Source organism: Xiphias gladius, chromosome 14 (genome assembly GCF_016859285.1).
Source record: "Xiphias gladius isolate SHS-SW01 ecotype Sanya breed wild chromosome 14, ASM1685928v1, whole genome shotgun sequence".
NCBI classification, from domain to species: Eukaryota; Metazoa; Chordata; class Actinopteri; order Istiophoriformes; family Xiphiidae; genus Xiphias; species Xiphias gladius.
This window is the reverse complement of record NC_053413.1, coordinates 5863112-5887277: the sequence shown is the minus strand read 5'-3', so window position 1 is coordinate 5887277 and position 24166 is coordinate 5863112. Positions and strand designations below refer to the sequence as shown.

General features: G+C 40.7%; 1 protein-coding gene across 2 annotated transcripts; it reads left to right on the top strand.

Moving 5' to 3' along the window:
• Positions 1-358: 358 nt before the first annotated feature.
• LOC120799050 (cysteine-rich secretory protein LCCL domain-containing 1-like) lies at positions 359-15809 on the top strand. Of its 2 annotated transcripts, XM_040143890.1 has the most exons (15): positions 359-567; positions 1269-1579; positions 6555-6673; positions 9767-9899; positions 10337-10452; positions 10952-11052; positions 11236-11403; positions 11513-11573; positions 11842-11908; positions 12106-12236; positions 12391-12434; positions 12538-12610; positions 13208-13277; positions 13831-13964; positions 14234-15809. In XM_040143890.1, the coding sequence occupies exons 2-15, from the start codon at positions 1313-1315 to the stop codon at positions 14283-14285; spliced, it is 1536 nt and encodes a 511-aa protein (XP_039999824.1). In that variant the 5' UTR covers positions 359-567; positions 1269-1312; the 3' UTR covers positions 14286-15809. The 2 variants fall into 2 exon arrangements, with proteins under 2 accessions (XP_039999824.1, XP_039999825.1); XM_040143891.1 differs by lacking the exon at positions 14234-15809 and having other exon boundaries at positions 13775-13903.
• The last annotated feature ends 8357 nt before the right edge of the window (positions 15810-24166 follow it).

The window sequence follows — 24166 nt, the reverse complement described above, 5'->3', positions numbered from 1 at the left end:
GTAGCCTATTTAAAAGTATCAAACACTGGTTTTGACCGTGTTTTCCTGTCAACAAAAAAAAAAAAAAACCCTGGAAACAGCAAGGTGTGTTGCGTGAAACGAGAGGGCTGCTCTCACACAACCGCCACCGGTTCCCCTTCACGTCACTCCTAAATGCGATCAGGTGCCTCCTCGGGCAGGAGTTCCGACGGATCCCTGCCGGCCTGCGCGTGTTTGTGTGTGTGTGTGTGTGTGTGTGAGGTGGGGGTGCAGCCGGACTGGCGGAGGCGTGGTCGGCTGAGTTGCCCGTTGCTAAGCGCCAATTTGGCATATAAGCGCAAAATGAGCAGCAGTCCCACGCAGCCCCGCGGCGCACTGTGGGACCCGAGGAATTCAACAGGTACCTACAGACGTCTCCGAGCTCTCCGTCTCCCAGCGTGGATGCACAGTCTGGAGGAGAAGCGACCGCCTGCACGCAGAATGTGTGATAGATGGGATTAACAGTCGCGCTGCGGTAATCTCGAGGCGTTTTTGCAGCTGGAATATTGCACCTGGGAGATATTTTGATCAGTTTGGCGGAATCTAGAGGTAAACCTGCTAATAATACTATATTATATAGGATAGTGCTTGTGTCCGTGGTACCCTCAAGTGAGTTTATATCAGCCTTATTCTGTCTTCTGTTTTTCATTTATTTTTCAAGTATTCCTATGGTACCACTAAAATATGTTACAATATTGTTTGTTATAGGACTTTTACTGTAGTTTTTAGTGTAAAAAAATTACCATTTTAGTATTTTAGTTCTTGAAGGAATCATTTAAAGAAAATATCAAGTGCATGTTTTTGTACAAATTAAAATGCTTTAATCCTCCCTGCAGTGCAGGGCACATACACATACAGCACATACAGTACAGTAACTCACGCGTGCGCACTAAATCCCGTGCTCTGCAACATAACGTGTGAAAACTGACTTTACACTAGTCCTACTGTGTGCGGTGATGCATTGAGTGGCCTGCAGATGCACCCAGGCTGCTTAAAGCTCTATTAGACTTGCTGTTTGAAGTGAAGCCCCCTATAATTACAGAATCATTAAACAGAGATAGAGGATGGATTCAAGGTGCCTTTGGACTCTTCATTTTAAAGATGCTCTAATGTAGAGTCCATGTTCTTTTTTTTAATCAACAAAGAGAAAAAGAGATGCACGCAAGCCTTGTTCAAACATGCAGCAAGCAAACCCTCATAAGTAATAAAGTAGGAATTTCCACTCAAGCTATTCTACCCCTGTTTTGCAGACAACAAAAAAAGTAGGCTTTACTGCAGCAGTATTTTCCCCATCATGAAGAGTCCTCTTCCATTCCTGGGATGGGTTAGAGCAGCAAGCTTGTTCCTGTGCTTGACCCAGACCGTCCTGGCCATGGTCCTCACCAACTCCACACGTCTCGAGTCCATCCTGGACAAGTACAGGGACAAGGATGAGGAGTGGTGGAGGGCAAGGCCGAGAGGGAAGAGGGCCATCAGTGAGGGAGACATGCACCTCATTCTGGACCTGCACAACAAGCTGCGTGGTCAGGTCTACCCTCCTGCCTCCAACATGGAGTACATGGTAAGTGCTGAGGACACAGCTGGCTGTCATACTGATGGTAAATCCTCACTGGAATACAATTTATCATTCAAAAGAATTCAACCCTATCTACATTTCCGTTATTTAAATTTCTAAAAAGTACCAGTATTCACTACAGAGCTGATAGTCAGAGATAAAAGGTCAGAATTAAATTCCTGGAAAGTTAAACTGATGTCGAATCAGTTCATTTGGATTGACCATTGGGTAAACCCTGTCCAATTGTACTTTAGCCACTGTACCCAGGCATGGCAGGCTTGTTAAGCTTTGGAATTATAAACATGCTCAAACAGTGTGCATGGGGCTCTAGGAAAAGCAATACTCTGCATTTAAAGTTTTGAGATTGTTTTTTAGCATTTCCAAAACCAAAAACACAAACAAAAATGTAAGGAATGGACTGAACAGTGTGTTTCCTGCTCTAGCTTGAGCTGCAACTGTTAGCACGTCCGAATGACTAGCTTACTACCTTCAGTAGTAACCCAGAATTACTTTCAAGGCCAAAGAGCACATCATTAACTAATTCATTTATATCAGTTTGTTGGGTTATACATAAATAAAGTCCTTGATGCTATCAGAGTTTAAGATAACACTAGTGGCTCTTTCCTGTTCTTTATTGGATTTGGTGACATTTATTCACCAACGTTACCTGATACATTTGCCAAACAAAAGTCTTACGAACAAGTATGTAAGCCTTGCATCCACACGGGGTTATGTTAGAACAATATTAACAGCCTTTTAGTACGATATCCTGTATGTAGCCACCAAGTGCATATTTAAGACTCTTTTATAGGGGCCTTGTTTTAAAATGAGTCATCTGAAAGCACAACGAAATCAAGCGGAGACAGGGTTTTTCATCATATAACAGAGCCAACGTTAGCCTAATGAGCAAGCCATCGGAAAAAAAAACAGCAACCGTCTTAATTTTAGCAGAAAAATCAATGGTCCCCATCTAAAAATTAAGAGACCCATCGAGGGCCCATTGTATGAATTTTGAGTTGTAAATCTACCAGTGTTATCAACTGCATATGGGTCGCGCATGAACGCATAGCTCGAGGGTAAGGGGTCGGGCCTAGTTCTATTCGGATCTGTTTTGTTCTCCCCGTATGTGTGTTTTTGTTGAAGCAAATATAAAAAAAATAAACCAGGATCAGTGAGTGAGTCCTTGTGAATGCATGTTTACGTATAACACTAGAATAGATTCAACACAGGGCTCATAGCAAGTGTGCCTGGCCAAATCAGGGAGGTTTGACACTAAAGTCACCAGTCTTTCTGAGAGGAAAGCACTTTTGTGACTCTGCCAGAGTAGCTCTGTCAACTAAAGACAGCAGATTAGGGGAGGAAAGACAGAGAGAATGAGATCTGCAAGCCAAAGCCATCATCTGGCTAGCTCCTGCCTCCTGCTTGCCCAGCCTTGCTGACCCTGGCCCAGAGCCAGCTTTCACCCCCACAGTGTTGTCCTGCCCTTTACCTCAACCATCCTGCCCTCCCTCCCTTCCTGCCCTACGTCTCCTTACTCTATCACTCCATTTCTCCTCCTGCTGACTCTTTTTCTCCCTGCCTAGTTCTTTTTGCCTACTTGATCTTCAGCCTCACGAGCTTTCCCTCAGCTTTTCTTCACCCTCCTCCACTTTCACTCTTGCCCTTCGCCTCCTCTCTTCCCATCCATCGCAGCTCACTCAAACCCTGGCCGAGGCCAATGTTATCTTTTATTTGATCCTCCACGCATCTCATTTTGGGTGCCATAGTGGTGAATCTATTTCAAACATGTCAAGCCCTGTCGTTTTAGGTGCGGGGCACAGTAGTGTAAATGTATGTTATGTACACTAATCCAGTGTTTCTTTGGCAAGGGATACTATTACTGATGATAATGATGTGGTAAGGAAGGGGACTGATGAGGGCCAAGTATTTGGTTTTCAGTTTGCAGGATCTGAAAGCCGAAGGGGCTGCACTTCACTGCAGCTTTGACTCCTTAATTTCATATGAAAGCTTTTCAGCAAATGCCTGTAGAGCACTGTTGCATCCGTTAATCTAAAGCACGTCATTTCTTGCCCAGCAGGTTTTCCTGAGAAATAGAGACCTCTTTAAAGGTTCCCATAATCACGACCACTTTCTATACTGTATTGAATGTGAATTACAAGCATTTATGTGAACCATTTTGAATACTTTGAATTGCAAAAACAATGGCTACTTGTTTTCCTCCTCAATATTTTTCTTTGCAAAGAACTACCCTGAGCACACCCCCTAAATCTACTGCTGTAAGAATGCACATCTTGTACTTAGCTCTGTAGCAGAGGTGGTCCTGGCAGATGGCTGGAAACAGGTCTGTGTTTTGGGAGCTTAATGCTCTTTGGAATGCAAAAGGAGATTGGTAGTTGTTACCATGACGTCTCTCCAAAGGCTGGTGGGCAGTCCATCTTCCCCTCTGCTGGATAATTGAGGGTGAAGAATAACAAGTACATGGAGAGAATAATGAGCTGCCAGAGATCATTAGTATCCACTGTAGATTGTTTGCACTGAAAGCTTTGTATTGAACGAATGAAAAAAAGGGAGCATGAGAGAGAAGTCCCATACCTGCACACTTTCTCACTTCCGCTCACCTGTCATTTGATTTGTAAAGTAGATGTGCTTGTCGAATTGTCAATTTTCGATGTCAGAAAACTGCAGTGAGTGAAATTCAGACGTTTGACAATCAAACGCTTTGTCTGAAGCATACTGAGTCCATGATCAAAGTTTGGTTTGAAGGAATCAAACAGTTTTAATTTCATAAGCGACCCGTATCAGTGTTTTCTGAGCTGCTACCCTTATGGTTTCAGTTTGGTTAGGGTGAGGCAAACCAAAGTACTTGGTTAGCCTATCATTGGTAAGATCGTCTTCATACTTGAAAGAAACCAACACCGACTTTTGTGATAAGACATAAGATAAACTGCAGTGTCAAAATCACGCAGCTTTTACACCCAACTATCCACCATGATGTCTTCGCTAAAGCCATGTTTAGACCAACATGAACTCTGCCTGAAGAAATGCAGCCCCCTCATTCGTTTCAATGAGAAAACTGCATTATTTCAACAAGTGAATTAATGAAGCGGGCTCTGGGAAAAAGAGAAACCTAAATACTCATACTACATAATGCAATGTGGCAAGTGTTAACCAGAAATACATTCCGTTAGCCAGGCAAATATTCGCAAACGCACATTGCTGATAGATTACTTTGTAGCATAATTCAACTGTTAAACTTGAGATAGTTGAGATAGAAGATTAAGCGATTGTTGCCATAGTATAGTATTAGTATAGTATAGTACTATATGCTGTTGGGCAGTTTTTGATATCTGATAAGCCCTCAAATGATTTTATCTGTTACACCTAAGCCCACTGCATTACTTGTTCAGTTCAACTGAATTTGTCTGTTCCACACAACAGATGAATTCAAGCGTATTTTTTGGTTGTTTTGAGTTTTTCAGCAACTAGCTCTACCCTTTTTCTGATGACGACAGCTTCCTTTTTCCATAGCCTAATGGTAACAGGATTGGCTCAACCCTTAGAGAACTGTGCTATCTTTCAACTGTGGATAAAGAAACATAAAATTATCAAATGTGGAGTGAAAGAGAAATCCTGCCTAACAACTACTATATAATGTAATGATCATGGAAAAATGCAGTATCACATGGCAAACAGGCAGGCCTCACTGTTAGTATCTCAGGCACAGCTGGATTGTGGCCGAACTAAAGATTCAAAATATCACTTCTCCAACCAGGCCTGAACGGTAAGCAGCACCACAGTGAATGGGAAACAGTGTAACACTAACACAGTGTGTTAGCCTTACCATATGGAAGACATTATGGTGGTCGTTCAGAGCAGTTACAACTCCACAACTAGGCATTATCCTATTAGTTTTGACGTGTGATAGCCGTAATGCAACTAAACAGAATGCCAACAGCAGAGCACACTGCACCTATTCTTCTACATCCCCGACAGTAAATTAACTTTGCTGTAACATTTGAATTGCTCAGTACTATACCTATGGTCTGCTTTTCTGCTTTGTTCAAAACAAGAGGTGTGTGAATGGCTTTCAGGTATTTTGACTTTAATGGAGCTCAGTTTGGTCAAGTTTCTACAATAAAGATGTCATCAAGCCCCCAAACAGGGACTCTCTGTTTTGGTAGCTTTTTTCTGTAAGACTTTTTTCTCACGCTCGTTTTATGAGACCAAAACTTACTGGAAACAAGCCTTCAAACAACCACATAGAATAGTAGCACAAAGCTGCAAGTTGATGTGGTGGTGGTGATATCTCTCTGTTTCCCTTCTCTCTCATATACGTGACTGTGTGTAAGAGAGTGAATGTGTGTGTTTAATAGGAGAGGCCTAGTTTTGACTATACTGTGTTAAATTTGCAAGAGGTCTGCATACAACCACAGCACTTTAAAGTAAAGAGCAGGTTCATCTTTCAGGTTCACTTTGCCTCAAGTATTTATGGTTACTTTCTGATTAGTTTCACTGGAATTTATGGTAGATTAGTCATTCAAAGAGAATGATGAGATATCTGAAAAAAAGTAATGAGTAGCGATTAAAGCCACAACCATGGTAAATGGCCACTTTGCCCACTTAAATCAGGAGGGTGATCCAGAGTGGAGTTTCAAGTCTGCAAACATCTGTCGTAGGCCAAGTTGCTCCGGACTCAGAGACTCTAAACTAAAGTTCTAGAGAAAGCCAAACTTTATGCTTTAGCTGCCAGCTAAAAAAAAAAAAATTTGCTATTTAGCCTCACTGACCCTCAAAGTTGACCTTCCAGAGCCAAATAACTTTTTAACCAAGAATGCGTGTGTTGTTCTGTGTGTGTGTGTGTGTGTGTGTGTGTGTGTGTGTGTGTGTGTGTGTGTGTGTGTGTGTGTGTGTGTGTGTGTGTGTGTGTGTGTGTGTGTGTGTGTGTGTGTGTGTGTGTGTGTGTCGTGTGTGTGCTCCCCAGGTATGGGATCATGAGTTAGAGAGGAGTGCAGAGCACTGGGCACATACCTGCCGATGGGAACATGGACCGAGCCACATGCTGACACAAATAGGCCAAAACCTTGGAGCACACTGGGGCAGGTGTGTATGTACAAATATTAAACAACTGGAGAGTAGTGTGTCACTTAGATTGTTTTATTTTAAATGTGTTTTCATCTGAGACAGTTTCCCAAACCTCACAGCTCAGAATGATAGTATTCTGTTGTTCTTTGTTTAAATGTAAAGTATCATTAACAGTTTGTGTACGTTCAAAGCTGTACTAATCAGTGCTTTAGCTTAGCCTATTCTTCTGGTTTACCATGGGTCGACTTTACTCTTTTGTATCAGTTTTACTGCTATCATTGACATTACTTCCAGTGCAGAAGGCAGCTGTTTTAAGCAACAACAAAAAAAAGCACTAATAAACCCACTGTACGCTCACTGCCCCACAATAAACAGCAGATAGAAACAATTAGCAATTAGCTGGTTAACATAGTGAAGCATTTAGCAGCTAAAAGGAACAGTTCAACATATTGGGAAACACGCTCATTTGCTCTCTGTTGGAGCATTAGATGATAAGATCAACCACTTTCATATTGGTCTGTAAAATATAATGTTATAGCTAGTTGCCAGTTAGCTTAGCCTAGCTCGAAGATTGAAGACAGGGCGAAACATCTAGCCGTGTTTGTCTAATCTGTCCAATACCTACTAGTGCCTCTGAAACTCACTAATTAATACGTTAAAGCTCGTTTGTTCAATGTGAAATGTTAATTAATGTAAAAACGACAAATCAACAGTTGATTTATGGAGGAGGACTACTTACTGGTTGCCTGGCAAATGCTCAAAGCCAAGAATTAGTCCAGCACAGCTCTATAAAAAACCGTGAACTGTCATTTTTATACTTCAGTTTTTGTACACATTAAACAAACGAGATATAATGTTTTTATTAATGAGCTTCAGTGTTGCTGGTAGGCAGATTTTGTTGGAAAGAACCAAGCTAGCTAGTCTCCTGACTGTAGCTTCATATTTTACAGATATGAGAGAGGTGTTGATTTTCCAAATTAATTTTCCACAAGACATCAAAGAAGTGCAGTTCACAAAATGTTGAACTATCCCTTTAAGAGCCAGATATGTTTTGCGGGAGTTGGTGGAGACTTAAACAGAACTAAAAGGAGGGTTAACATTGGACTTAACATTACTCAAAATTAATACTAATGTTGCTCCATGTCTGCTGGATAAACCATTGTTATCTAAAATGTTTGCCAAAGCTGCTTTATAAGATGATAGGTCTCAAAAAATCATACATATTCTTCTTTATTAAGAATTACTGGCTCTCACACAGATAATAAGACGATTGGCCCTATTTTAACCGCCCAGCACAACACCAAACGCAAAGTGGTAGGTCTTGGGCGAACATTGCTTAGGCGACTCCAAGTCCGATTTTGGTTCATGTAGGTGCAGCAGCACAAAGTGTATAAGCGCTGGCTGAGGTGGAATCTAAACTGGAGTGTGTGGTGATTAACAAATTTACTGTCAGCCAGTCACATCGCTGGTCTCATCACTGTCATACTGCTGTGCCAATCACAGTGACGCATGACAACAACAGCTCAACAAATGGAAAGAGGCTTCTCTAGTTCAACAGTCATGTTGTTGTTCTGGATTGTTTATGATCTGACCTTACATAGCAACTCAGGCCTGCAGCCAGAAGTAGATGATGTGGGTTTTTATTTAACTTGTAGACTAAATATAAGTTAACTTGAGGATAGAAATAAATAATAAAAAAATGTTGATGAAGCCATTTATATGACCACATCAATCCGACACTATTTCAGTTTTATTTCTACTGTATCTCATGTAATAAATGGTAACATCATACCATACAATGGGACACAACGGCATTTGCAACGTAATGCATTGCAAGAATAAAACGTGAAATGGTACTTTTGCTAAAAAGAAAGTTGGAGAGGAGTCAATGACACACAGCATTGGTGAGACGCTGAAATACAACATCTCCCACTTTAACAGACCGATCTGATGTGTGTAGTTATGTATGGGGTTAATTTGTGGCCTTCTGGTGTTATTTGCACATGACTTAATAAAGGCAAACACGGCGCACAGCCATGCATAATGGCACTGTGCTCTGGTGCGGCACTTCTCAAATCTAAGGCTGCAGGTTTATCAACATATCTGTCCTGCTGCCTTCAGATGGCTGCAGAGATTTAATGAACTGAAGGAAGAGCTTTTTGCTGTGGGCAGCTGGGTCATTCACAACAAACCTTTTTTATTCCAATTTAAACACCTTTATTGGCTGGGGAGTGATTAGTTAAAATCGTTTATGTACATTTTGAGCATTATTCTGTCATTGCTGCACATTTGCTCTGTGTTTTTAGTTTGCAATTGTTGATAAAATCACCAAAGTGGCAGCAGATGGACGTTGTGCCAGGAACAGACGTAGTTCTGAGACGTCTATTCCCAGGGCAAAGTCTAAGACACATTTCCCGCTACAATACCAAAAACTCACTTTGCGTTGCCTCATTTGAAGGAACCTCCCATGTGTTTGCATCTCTCTTCCCGCCTGTGCATAATGAACTCTGTGCTTGGCACCAAAATATTACACAGATGCACAAAGCGAATTTCAAGGTCGGGAAATTACCAAACTGTGCTGCTTGCACCGGTCACTGCATCACCAGGAAAACAGGCCCCCGTGTCTCTAATTTAAAGCCAAACCCACCAACACAGGAGTTTTCATTTACTGTGACTAATTAGACCACTTCTTAGAACTGTGTGGGCTTGTACTGATTATGCTTAATTAATGAAACGCGTCATATCACTGTTGTGCTGCACCTGTTAGGGTGTGACAGTTTACACCTTTATGACATTTTTGTACATGATACATACAGTGACTGCCATTATAACTGTGCCCAAATTCAGCCTGAGCTAGAATAAGTGAAAACACCTGCGTGTTTGTGAAGGGGCCTTTATTGGTCCATGGTAAGTATTTAGTTCAACACAGTACAGGTGAAGTGCCTCAATGGAAACTTCAACAACACAGTGTAACTCCTTATATGAAGAAATCAAACAAAAAATGAGGTGGGACTGCATTTATATGTCATGAATATATTTATTGTCTCGTGTGTTTTGTTGACATAGTTAAAGTAGATATACAGACACATAACACCTTTTCTGTCACTTTAGGGACCGTCCCCCTACCTACCATGTCCAGGCCTGGTATGATGAGGTCAGATACTACACCTATCCCTACTCCCAGGAGTGTAACCCACACTGCCCATTTAGATGTTCAGGCCCTGTATGCACTCACTACACTCAGGTAAAAGGGCCTTTATATTTTACTTGTCTTCAAGGGTAAACAATGCCTCTGGGTCATTTTCCTTTACTTTTAGAAATTGATATTCATTTTTGATATTGAAAAACTGAAAAAAAAGAGCATATTGCAGATTACTTGATTCACTAATCATTAATACTGAATTTGCTTGCCTGTAAACATGAGGCAACCATGTTCTGGTATGCATTTTCTGATTTGGAGGGATGCATTGTGGTGCATAAAAGAACCTAGAGCTTAGAACTTTGTACCCAAGTATTTTCTCTCTCAAAAGCTACAAAAAAAGGTATATTTCTCTTTATTACTTATGGTATATTGTGAGAGCAATATACCAAAATCATGTAAAATCATGCTGTATGCGGATAGTTCCACCAAATGTGAGAGGAGCACTGGAAGTTTACTTTCTTTGTGTATTTGAATTTCAGTTGGTGTGGGCAACTAGTAATCGTATCGGGTGTGCCATCAATGTGTGTTACAACATGAACGTGTGGGGAATGATCTGGGCCAAAGCTGTCTATCTGGTCTGCAACTACTCCCCACCGTAAGTTTTCTACTTGCTTCAGTACAATGTGATATCACCTCCTCAAAAGACGCAAGTCGTCAGTAAAACATAAATGTGGTTCTCTCAGAATCAGTTACTTTTTTACTTGAATAATAGCTTCTGTTGTGTTTAAAAAAGACAAACCCACACAAGAAAAAGATACAAACAACAATTAAGATCATCAATTAAATCATTCGCCAAAAATACACATTCTACAGCATACAAACTTCTACAGCTACATACTCATTTTTCTTGGTCACAAAAAAATAATGAAATAAAGGTCCATCTAGAGCAAAAGGGACACAGGCTGGAAAGGATATTATGTCTAATGGTTTCACACATGGAATTCTTGGTTACAATCCACTTGTATTTCTGGTTTCTAAAACATTCAAATACATCAGGACTTCTGCCAAAAACAGAAAGGATTAACAGTGTCAACTGACATAAAGGTTCCACTCTTTAAACTGTGACAAACTCCAGGCTATGATTGTCTTTGCAGGGGGAACTGGTGGGGTCATGCTCCATATAAATATGGAACTCCCTGCTCTGCCTGTCCAGCCAGCTATGCTGGAGGCTGCAGGGACAACCTCTGCTACAAAGGTGAGTCTGGGACAGACTTGTGGTTTTCTGCCATTTCCTCAACTCCTTAACATTAAGGACCTTAACAAAATTGTCAGAGATACTGGTAGTTTTAATGAAAGGAGAATGGGTTGTTTTGTTTTCATAAAAGTTATGGTCTACGCATGACAAAACGTCTAGCTAACATGGCGTCCATGTTTTCAGACGGGGGTGTGGACAGGCGTCCACCCCCTGAGATCGAGGAGACCAACTACATTGAACCTGAACCTGAACCAGTGAGGGACAGAGAGCCCCAACCCAGGGCCCAGTCACCAGAGCCCTCAACCAATGACAACCTAGACAGAAACCAGGTTGTCAGCAGAGAGCAGATGTGTAAGGAGTGCTCCCATGATACTACATCTCTGAAAGGGACAATCAGGAGTTTGTAAATTAATAGCAACATGACATTGAGTTTGTGAAACGCTCCTGTTTGTTGTTTTAGGCCAACAGGTTGACTGTGAGACAAAGCTGAGAGATCAGTGCAAGGGAACAACCTGTAACAGGTAAATGCTAATGAACAGGCTTACACTGCAACTGACGAACATCGACTAATATATGCAAATGATTACACAGTATGTGCAAGTACTATTTGTTGTGCCTTGCTCACCATACCAAGCAAGATTGGTGGCAATCAGGTTATTTCGGAGGGCATCAGATAATTTTATCATTTCCAGGAAAAAAAATGTACTTGTATAAAGTTAGTTATGTGCTTTTATTACAAGCAAAGCACCAGTCTTAAGATGTTGTTCACTTTACTGTTCCTTCCTGTAGATATGAGTGCCCACCTGGCTGCCTTCACAGGCCTGGAAAAGTAGTTGGGAATGGATATTACGACATGGTAAATCACAAAAACAGCTATGCATTTATTGTATTGTGTAGTATACTATATGATAATACTGCGAGCTAGAAAATAAGCTAGTGTATATGGTATGAATACAGGTCCTTACGTTCACATATGTATCAATTGAATATTCATGTTTCTTTTGAGTTATACCTTGTTGTACGTTAACATGCCCGTCTTTGTCTTTACTGCAGCAATCCAGTGTGTGTGGAGCTGGGTTACACTCTGGTGTTATTGATAATGATGGAGGATGGTTGGATGTGACCAGACTGGGCAGAAAACAACAATTCACCAAATCATACAAGAATGGTATTCAATCAATTGGGTATGAATCCGTCTCTGTACTTAGTTGTTATTAAAAAGTGGTTAATTAAGTCTAGATATATAGTGTTTACTCCCTTTATGGGGGATATTCAACTTACGATGCATAGCTATTCAGCACAGAGCACAACTTCAAGCAGTTTTCTTTACTTTCACAGGAAAAACAAAAGTGCAAATTCCTTCAAAGTAGAGTCGGTGCCTGGTAAGGTGCACAAAATCACTTCTCACCATAAATATACAGCTGCCATGTTATCCGTATACAGAAACACTCTGGAGATCATTTTGCTGTGCCTTTTTTCTCCCAGTCAAGGCAGTAACATGTGATACCACCGTGGCACTTTTCTGCCCTTTCAAGAAACCTCAACGACACTGTCCCAGGTAACATTCTGCTTTAAATTCATTCATGTTGAAGAGCTGGAGCTTTGGTGTAGACTGAAAACATCTCACTGTTTGAGCTAAACCAGAGTGGGTTTAGCCAATGACTCACTGTCATTTTAAATAACAGGGATTAGCTATTTGGCCCAAAGTAGCAACACTAGCTTATAGCCAGAGGAAGCGAAGATACCATTAGATCTCCTGCCAACTTTTCAACATCATTGATTTGCAATTTCAGTTTTTTTTTTTTTATTTGCCATGTGTATATTTGAAGCTATACCTCGACAAAGGTTATTTGCGTTGTCATTTATAGTTTTGTTTTATTTACAATCCAACAACCTGTGTTTCTTTAACTCACCTTAACCCACATAGTTTTAATTTAACCAGCAAGATTATTTGGGCCTCCAGGTAGCTCTGCGTGTACGACAAGCTTGCAAAGCAGGAAGGAAGGCATTCTTAATATCCTTAGACCAAGACAGCTGCTCTGAAAATATTATTTGATTAATATCCTAAAGATCCAACAGTAAGAACATATTTTAGCTCCAGTGTATGCATCGAAAATATCTTATGACCTAACCTGAGCTCTGTTTTTTCCTTCAGGTTGTATTGTCCCAGGAACTGTTTACGTGACAGTCGAGCCCGGGTAATTGGGACCAAGTATTACGCAGATGTGAGTTCTTGCATCATTGTCATAAATTGACCATTACAGGTAAAGCCGAGATGTAATGAACAACATTAATTATGGCTTGATTCCATTTAAGTGCTTTCGTAATCCATACCATCAGCGCTGCATGTCAAATCAGCTTGCACAATATCAGACACTTTGAAGTGCAAAACCTAAATGAATTCCAGGCTTCATAAATGTTATTCGTTACTGTGCATACATGTCCTTTTGACTTGGCATTAGCAGGAAAAGCAAAGGTGTAACTAATATTGATTATGGCTATGTCCCATACATGTGAGTGTCTGCTGTGAAAAGGTCTTTATTACTACTTAAAGGAGCAAAATTATGTTTTGGGATTCAACCATTAATGGTACCGTTATACTGACACACATACTGTATAACAAACCAGCGTCAAACAGGCATCCTCTTCTCTGTTTAATATGTCGCCACAAGTAGAGGGGCCATTTGAATTTTTCTTTAATTTTTTTTTTAAATGTTGGAAGCAGTCACCAACTAGACTCTAACGCCATGTTAACATGCAATGGCCTGCTTGGTCCAGAAATCCAGTATCTGCAGAGCGGCCATTCATGCTGGAGTGATCCAGAATGAGTCTGGAGGTTACCTTGATGTGATGCCAGTGGACAAAAAGAGCCAGTACAGTGGCAGTTACCAGAATGGCATCACCTCAGAGAGGTATGATTAAAGATATGAAGTAGATGTATACAGTTACTATATCGAGAATAACTACGTGTGTATTGAAGTATATATTTGGCCAATTTCATTGATTCTAGAAGTGTTAAATGATAATGAAAATACAGTATTAATAATGGAGTATTAAGTTGACTGATTTAGGGGTTTAGTCAATATTCAAATACATCTTCATATAAAGATGTATCGTTATAGTGAAAACTAACCCTGGCATGTACCACATCTGTCTTCTCTCCTCGCTCTTCTTCTCCCAGCCTACTGAACCCAACAGGAGGAAAAGCCTTCAGAGTGTTTGCAGTCATCTAAAAACCCACTGCCAAAGGGCAGAGAACATGGCCACTTCACATCCAGCAAACCCACTAATTATCATCTTACAACCTGTAATTACATTCATTCCTACAGTAAATAATTCAGCTTTTCAGCCTCTGACACTAAAAGAATAACGTGACTTTAGTCAAGGCTTCCCTTTAAAGTTTGGTCATGATTCCAAAAACAGCTTAGCAAAGGATGTTTGCTGAATGATGATGTCGGATGTCTTTTGCCTTACGTCTTTCTAGAGCCGACCGTATCAAACAGATTGGGCTACCATGCATCTTTTGCTGACGGGATATCATGACATAATTTTCCCTAACACTTAAACTTGAATATACTGTGCCAACAGATTCAGCACCACTCCAGCTAGTTCCCATAATTTCATATTGTGAAGGTTTCTGTGGAGGGCCAAACCAGACGTTAAGTCAATTTCTAAATTGATCCAACCTGATTTAATGTATGTTTTACTTTCACCTCAGCAATCAGCAAACTTGATTCAGTTAGTCACCACCTGCAATGCTTAAAGCAAGCTAAACTTTGTCATGCAGTACTGAAGTAAGTTTGTAACACTACGTAAGATTGTAATGTATGGGTAACAAAAGGCAACCAGGCGGGAAAAGGTGAAAGCGCAAGGGTATGGCTATTTCCTAGCAGTAAGTACCAGTGCAAACTGGATTTGTAACGAACTCACAAGGTTACCAGTTGAAACTGTTCTGTCATTGATTTTTGACCACCACTGCTCAGACATAACAGTAGGTTACTTCTGTTGGTAGTAAGCTAGTTAGCCGGACACTGGAAGGATTGTAGCTTATTTTAGAGCAGATAAACACTCACGTCCATTTCTTACGCTTCTGCCCTTGTTTTTTTAGTTTTGGGAAGTATTTTGGAAACAGTATTGCTTTGACTACAGCTCCAGTTGCAAAAGTGAGATGGGACACCCGCTGATTAGGGGAGGTGTTTAGCGAGAGGTCAGTTCCTGGGGAAACTTCTCTGGCATGCCCAGTCACCTAAGCCCTCTAGCAGCAGCACATGTGTCAAAAATGTGGGTTTGTTAAATATCCTAAAAGTTGGTGTATAGAATTAATTATGTCACGTTTTTTTTTAAGTATTAACTTTTATTAAGTCCGGTTTGGGCCTCCCTGTATCCTCACTTTTCGTCACAATGGTAATATACAGTATAGCAACAATGCAGGCAGTAAAATACAGATTGTATATTTCTGTACATAATAATGTTGTAAATAATGCTGAACACTATGCATGTACTTTATATGAAATGAAATGCTACTGTTATTATTCTAACACCTAAACAGCCATACAAATCAAACAAGCAAAACATAGTAGATGGTGAAGTTGCTTCTGCATGCAAAGCACATATTTATCGCTCAAGCTTTTTATTTTTATAAAGGACACTTCCACCATAATTTCATTACATCCATTTGTTTGTAAATACTGTGCGTGTAACATATTGTTTTTTATTTTATGCTGCATTTCCCAGCTTTTGTTTATAGATTTATATAAATGGACCCTGGCTGGCCAGGAATGTGCATGGCAGTATCACAATTAGAACACTTGGATATGAAATTCAAATGTTTTTTTATTTTTTGTTATTTCTCATTGTATTATACAGTCTGTGTCATAAAATCAATAAACTATATTCGCCTGCTCAGGATTAATGTGTCAGAAAATACTAAACCTAAATTCTGCAAACCCCAAGTTACAGGCTCGACTCTGCTCCTCAGTTTACATTGTCTTACATTACACTCGTTTTCAGTGCTTGCAGCCATATGGTTGCAGACATATGGTTGAGTGGCCACACTATTTTAATATCAGTCCATACAGCTTCCAGATAGGCAGAGGAATCTGGGCATTAACATTTCAACAATGTCTCACATTCAGCCGCAGCTCAAACCTTCAAGTGAAATTTCTTTCTAGAAAGTTGTGGGTGTTTCCAGGAACTGTGGGGAACACAGAGGAAGAGAAATCTGCTTGTTTCAGGTCCAGGGAGGAGATCTTATCTACCAGTTGGCTTTGCAAGCTTAAAGTAAACGGCAGAAAAGTTGTCAGTTCAGTCAAAACAGCAGATGTCATTACAGTTTAGCAACTGAACTGAACACAAAAGCTGTTCACATCCCGTCAGTCTCACGTAAGATTTAATTTGTGTTAATGCTGTAGCCCAAAAATAATAACTCTCAGTTCGGGAGTGCTACAGCAATTTCCACCTCATATTGTTTGAATCAACATGATACTTCAAGGCATTACAGCATTTGTAAATGTTCCTGTAGTCCTTTATATCAGTTCTGTGAGTTAACTGATTTGAAAGTGCTCGGAGCCTCTCGCTGTGCCACTGGCTGGATAAACAAAGACCAACTTTGTATTTTGTTTATCTCCATCTCTCAGCTTCCCAGGGTGCATTTCCGCTCCTTCCTCTGGACGGGCACAGATGTGGTGAGGTACCAGCTGAAAAGTCCCCGCCAGTCGCCACGCGCACACATAGACGAGGTGCACACATGTACATGGAGACGCACAATAACATAAGGCAGACACTCACTGTTACTTTGCAGAACTTTTAAATGAAGTAGACTGGGTTTGACAGGTTCTGAAAATTAGATCAAACAAAACAACAGCTTTTTGATTTTTTTCATATTTTGTCCCAATATTCAGAAACTTTGACCATTTTCATGACAAAAGGATACAATGTAATGTGAACATTACCAATACTATTGACATCTTCTGACAGAGCATTTAGACAACAGGACACTGAAATATGAACAACAAAATCAAGTGAAAAATGCCAGCATTGGTCAATACGAAAAGAAAAAAAACTGGCCAGTCTAATGGTCACAGGAGATAAGTGATATGGCTCTGAAGTAGACATAGCCCTTTTTCCTGAATGTATATCACATAAAGCAGCTATTAGCCAGGATTATATATGCTAACCGGGTCTGGGCCAGGTTTCCTTGAGAGAAGATGCAAGCATCGCAAGGCTGTCAAAATTCACAGGACCCTGTTGCAGAGGCGGCCATCGGGACCCCCCTCAGTCACAAAACAGTCAGTCAGCCACAGTGCCAGTCAAACAGCAGTATATCCAAACATTAAGAGCAGGAAGGCAGCACTCCATCAGCATGAAACTCAGTTTGTGAGTCATAACTCCATCAGTCAGACAGGCAGCTAGTCTGGTGAGACCAATAGCCACCCACTTAGCGCAGCAGTCCGCTGCAGCAGAAAAGCAGGCTTTTCAGACCCTTAACCACGCTGTCAATCAAGCAAGGTCTTAACCCTGGTTTTCAGGAACCTAGTCTCTCACCTAAAGGAATAGTTCAATGGTTTTAAGATACATGTGTATTCGCTTTCTTGCTGAGAGTTACATGAGAGATTAATATCCCTCTCAAACTGTAGCTGTCACTGAAATAGGAAGTTGGAGCCAAACTATGGCTAGTTTAACTTTGATTAGCCTAAAGCATAAGGACTGCAAGTACGGGAAAATAGTGTACTGTCAAGTTAGCAGTAAATTGAGTATGTGAAAACTTAATAACTGAGAGTTTGCATCTTCACAGAGGTGTAATTTTTGTTGTCCACTTTGAGATGAAAACAAGGCACTACTACTTTTTCAGCTCCACTGTGGGATTATTTACTGTAGGAACCGCACAGGTTCCTACAGTCATATGTCAAAATATCTATGCAAAAAAAAGCCTGTACTGTGCACATATAGTGCAGTGAATAGTACAGAAGGGAGTTATTCAGGACAAAGCCTTAGTCCCAAATTCCACAGGGCTATTTAGGCCAGATACAGCACACAGAACAACACACTAAAAGAGTGATTCACCCAAATTACAGGAAGACCTACTTTCTCATTTGCTGAGCAGCATCTAGCCATGCGGGTTATTGTATTGTTGTTTCATTTGCTCCAGGTTTGAGACATCTACCTATGACCGTTCTGCCTCCACCCAAATACAATGGGGCTGAGTTTTCTTTGTGTCACTCACATAGCAAAGAAAAAAATTTGATTTAAAAAACTGAACAGCAGTTTTTCTTGATACAATGCCCGACTGACAATTACAGTTTTTCAACTGCTTTATGCTTAGATATTAAAAAAAAAAAAAAAAAAAAATCTTTGTTACCAAAGACATTGCTATAGCGTTGAATGAAAGCTCAGTCTTGGAAACAATTAACCACTTACCGGCTTCTCTGACCACCACAAGTGAAGAACCTTCCTACACAAAACATTTTTTCTATAGCCAGGTTTTCATCCAAATGTAGAATAAAATGTAAACACATTTCTGAAAAATGGCAGAAGAAAATGCCAAAGGATGTGTGTTTCCATCCACTACTGTTATATCAGGAGTTGTGCACATCAAAATAAAAACAGCCTTGGCATTAGTTTTCCATTCCAGTGCCATTAAATCATTGCAGTAGAAGGGGGCACAATGAGATGACACAATTCAAAGACCTCCAGTCAAACGGGCAAATTGGAAATGCACATAAAAAAAAATGGATGGAAACACACTTGTGAGGATGAGTACAGACAAAGGAAGGGGGAAGCTGACTTCAGGGCCAGTGTGTACAAGGACTGGATGATGAGAATCCCGTCCCAACTTATTAGAACAGGACGGACACTGCTAACACTGCCAACTCAAATGGTACCATTAGAAGCAACCCAGAGGGACTCCCCTGTGTGGCTGGGCTGGGAGAGCAGCTAGTCAGAGCCTTCAAGTCACAAAGAATTATCATTTTACCATGAACTATTCAAAACCCGAAGATCTCTGCCGGCTCATCCTAAAAACAACATTGCCCCGGAGAGGAAGACTAGAGTGTTGTATGACATCACATGTAACAGCTGTGGGGAACACACAGGTGAAATGGCCACAGACCCTTGACAAGAAACTGAAGGACACTGGAAGCAGACAACATGAACCGTCTCTGCGCACCAGAGCAAAGCTGATTGGATGGATTTTTTTGTCAAACAATTGTTATATGGGCCTCACTAATAATACATTTGTGGTGTTTGATAGTAAAGTGAATGATCAATACAACACGTACATTGTCACGCAGTAGCAAACAATGAATATCACCTCCAAATGTTTCACTGTGCTCTGTGAAACATGGCAGAGTATGCAGTATTTAAAGTGGCCCAGGTGCACTGCTAGGAATTCTGGGCCCCCTGACAAGAAAGGAAACTTGGCCCCTTGACCTTGATGTGTTGAACTTACCACAGTGTAGCCTGGAATCTTTGAGAGAGGCCCCCATCGACTTCACGGACGTACTCTCCCCTCTGTGAGGCCACACTTCTCAGCAAGCCACTTGAATGCTTTAGTAAATTTGCATCAGGGACAAAGCCTTCAAAATGTTCACTTTCAAACCAAACTAAACTGAGTCACCCTACTTTGCTTCTATATTTTGCACCTATAGTCATAACTGTCATCTCATGATTCTTTAAATAATGCTAGTTACAGGCTTAGAACACTTAATCCATAACATTTAGCTGTAAAGGAAAGTATGAGTCTTTTCATAGGCAATGAATAAATAGTCATGGCTGGTATTTGTGTAAGTCTAACAACACACTGCTGTGTTGCCAGTTTTAGCGATAAAACCTTTTTGATTGTGTGTGTTGGTCAGTAAAATACAGAAACGTCAAATGAACGTAGCAATTACGCGGGTTTTTGAGATATGTTTGAAATTTGGACACCACTGGCCATGCCTGAAACACACCGGTGTGCGTACATATATATGTGTGTGTGTGTGTTTATGTATGACTACACCTCCACAATTGGACGTTTAGTCCTGCATGTGTCCGGTGTGTGTAGAATTGAGGCACTTTCTAAATGTAACTCGTGCGATCACGCTCATGCTTTATAGCCAGCTCCTCAGGCGGTTAACTCCTGGGTGGACACACACCGTGTATGTGGGCTAACAATCATGATGAGAAGTGTGTGTGTGTGTGTGTGTGTGTGTGTGAGCTGATGTTTGAGTGTGTGGTGGGACTTCCTCCTCTCAGCCCTCCGCGACTCATAGATTTAGACCTTGTTATTATTTTAACATAGTTAGCAGCTGTGTTTTGGTGGCGAAACATGGTAATCATCTCCCCATTGCTGCGTTTTCTGTCGGTTGAGGAGTATTTATAACTGTGCACTGTTTCGCTCGACTTTCTCATGACACAACACAGAAGCTTCTCAAAGTCACAGAATCATATTTGGTTAATCCAAGGTCCATTTGACCTAATAGAATTATGTGGAATTACTCATTCGGTTCATCCATCTAAATATACAGTAAGTTTAAAGAAGTCAGCACTTTATTCTGACCATATAAAGACTATAAAAAGTTTAAAAAAAGAGACACTATTTAAGACTGTTATTCAAAAACCAAATTAAAGGTTGTTACTCTATATGTTGATACCAAACAAAATGCCATATGTATGTATTTAAAAGAATAGTTTGACGTTTTGGAATATACATATGTCAACTTTCTTGACAAGAGTTAGATGAGTCTGAGTCGCTACGCTGAGAATGATTGAGGATTAAAATTCTGTGTGCTGACAATGTAACGCCATATCCACTAAATTTTTGGTTTAACTACACTGAATGATGGTCTTTGGCTGATGGGAGGCGTCCAATACTTATTTTGTTTTCAGGCACTTCCACATTATTAAGTGCCAAGTTGGACTTTCAGAAAAATCAGAGTCTTCCAGTCGTAATTACAACACGGAGGTTGACGTGAATGGTATTTACAACTCGTAGTTACAATAACTCTGATGTGACGTGAACATGGCATAAATATGAAGCTACAGCTGGAAGCAAGGCGAACCAGCTAGCGTGGCTCAGTCCAAAGTTCTCTACAGCTCACTAACAAACACCTTATTTCTTGTTTGTTTAATCCATACAAAAACTGAAATGTAAAAACAACATGTTTAAGGGAGTCATTTACCAAACTATCTGCTTTATGTTATATGTTACATTTGCTAAGGGATCGTCTATGTCTATGTAAAGCATTTTGTGGCACCTGTGATTATGCAGTTTAAAAAAACTTACTTACTTTAGTTAAATTATCATCCAAAACAGCAGAAGTGTTGCCATTTTTGCACCTACAGGTGGTACCCGTAGGAAACAAGGTTACTGCCAATGCTCTGCCCACTCTGCCAGAAAGTGAGTGGGTGATGACAGGTGACAGAAATAAATCCTTGACAGATATCTCACTCAGTTGTACTGTTTCTAAACTCCCTTAACAAACACCTCTATTGGACTGTGGCCCGTAAAGGGTGACAGTTCAGAGCAGGTAATCGGCACATCTTACACCTTGCCTACTGTGTGGCACAGTTTTTCTGCCCTGCTTGTCTTGCTTAAAACCACACCTACCTGGCTCCAATTTTTCGGACTCCAACATACCCTCCTGCATTCAAACACCAGGGTGTGATTCCAGACTCCCATTCTTTTTTGCTATTCTTTTTTATACTCCTTACACTGTACTGCCTGTACTGTCTCATTTTCCACCTACAGACTTCCTCTGCCTCCATCTTTCATTCACTCTGCCAGCAGCCTCTATCTTTTCTCCTCCATGTCTTCTACACTTCTCAGGGACACTACGATACAAGAAGGCTGGTCTGTCTTGTCTGTCTTATTTCAAGAGGCTGACTTAAAATTGAAATGTTTTCACCCCTTTGCAGATTGTACTACCAGCCTTATTTTTTGCGGCTTGAAAGCATTTTGAGGATGGTGGATTTTGGCTTCACCAGAGCTCCTCACCTCCCACCCACCAAACACATTCACACACACATACTGATCCCAAACTCAAATTATGGCCTTGGCATCTCTCCCTCTCCTCCTGTTTTGTTGGTAACCCACATGCAGATCTCCAGTGCCAGCAGAGTGTGGCAGAGGGTCACTGTTTCCCACAGTCCCATACGATTCACAGACTTTCTTCTTACCCCCGATCCCCTACTGTTGGTCCCCCCACCATAGAATCCCCATCGAAATTTTCCGCTTGTACCAAAAATAGTCGTGTGACTGCTGGCCACGCCCGCTTGGTGCCCTCCTGTCGCTTACGGCAGGCTGAGTACACACACTGGCGTTGAGACTACTTTCATCTTAATAGTTATGATATTCATCAATTTGTTGTTTTTTTGTTTTTTTCCCTCGCTACGATATTAGAGTGCGCATGTGAAAGGGAGAGAGAGTGTGAGAATGTGGGATATGAAAATAAGTGAAAATACTACTGGGTGTTCTGGGCATTGGTCCGTGTAGAGTGGGCATGTCTCTAAAAAAAGACTAAGGATGGGGACAATGTAGGCACTGTAAATGATCGTCAGTGCTATACAGTGTACTACTTGCCCAATTTATAATCAAATGAAAAGCTAAAATTTTTAATATAAGCATTATATGGCCACACTGGTGTCTTCATAGCACTATTCAGAAATACTACATACTTAAAAATGTTCTCATGAAGAGGTTCAGTAAGGAAACCAGGGAATGGAGGAATCCTTTGCCACTAAAGATTTTTTATGTTTAAAGGTTTTTTTCCTGAAACTTTCTCTTTTTAATTTAGACATTTCTCTCGCACTTGAACCATCGGTTTCTTTATCATGAGCATTTTCACAAAAGATTTGTGCATGAATCAAATTGTGCTCTAACATGTCTGTTAAATGTCAGCTAACTGCAAATTGGTTAGACCACTGTCAAATAAAATTTCAAACTTCCGGTATCATTAAGGTAATTTAAATATGAATTAGGTGGTCCACCAAGCAGAAAGGTAGTTAGGTAATGCCTGGCTGTGGGTTTTCTCTCATTTTACGAACATACGTCTCGTTACTTGCTGCTGTGAAACTGCAGCATGTAAATGTTGCATGATCAAAGAACAAAAGCTACATAGCTATCAGTCACTAACTCTTAAATCCAGTGTGTGTGTGTGTGTGTGTGTGTGTGTGTGTGTGTGTGTGTGTGTGTGTGTGTGTGTGTGTGTGTGTGTGTGTGTGTGTATATATAAAAATATACACACACAGATATAAAACCTATAAAAGTTCAATATGAAGCCACTTGTTTGTTTTAATAGCCTCTATGTCATGGAATGGTCAACAGGCAATCTCAACAAAACACTGTGGTCTTGCTTTATCTAATAGGGTATTGCAGTCCATTGAAATTGTATTCTAATATAAGATGATTTCAGAAACTAGGAAAAACTGAAGCCAGTCTACTGACTGAATAAAAAGTGCACCCCAGCCCTGATAAACACAAGTCCTTTTGCCCAGATATTGCGTTTGGTGGTCTGACAGCACAGTGCAGGCAGTTGAAATTTATCCCCCTTGTGATGACACGAGAGCTCGGCCAAACCCTCCAGTATGTTTGTGCAGCTACCTGGTTTCGAGAGGGGGAGTCAGTAAACAGGTAAAAATGCTACAAATAGAATCTAGCCACTTAAGAATATAGTCTTGAGGGAGGGCAGACTGTTCCTGAGTCTGCGTCAGCACTGACCTTTTTGCTGTTTGCTAAAGGGATTTGATTTCACGTCTACCTCTCTTGCTTCCACTTTTTTTCAACATTCACACGAAAGCCATCTGAGGAGGATAAAATGGCAGTTTTGTCCAGGAGGGAGAAGCTGTGGTAGTTCAGGCACGGGCCAAGTGATATCACACCAATGAAAAGCAAGGAAATGTTTGGCATTTTTATACAGCGTGGTTCGAGGTTTTGCATCTGGGACTATAAGCAAGCATGCTTGTAAATATACAGGCATTCAAACATACATTTCATAGTGTGGTCAGGGGTCAGGGCCAGCACAAAATATGAACTGAGTGCCTTGCTGAAGTAAAGTTCAACCGTGCTGACACTTGTTGTTACAAGTCCTTATACTACTAAAATATAAATTTCTGCTCATTACTAACCCCTGTTGTGAAC

What these genes read in the sequence shown, in the direction of transcription:
- LOC120799050 (XM_040143890.1), top strand. Translation starts at nt 1,313, where the DNA reads ATGAAGAGTCCTCTTCCATTCCTGGGATGGGTTAGAGCAGCAAGCTTG. An exon ending in GGAATGGATATTACGACATG is followed by an intron (nt 11,909 to 12,105) that starts GTAAATCACAAA and finishes TCTTTACTGCAG; the next exon opens with CAATCCAGTGTGTGTGGAGC. An exon ending in AATGGCATCACCTCAGAGAG is followed by an intron (nt 13,965 to 14,233) that starts GTATGATTAAAG and finishes TTCTTCTCCCAG; the next exon opens with CCTACTGAACCCAACAGGAG.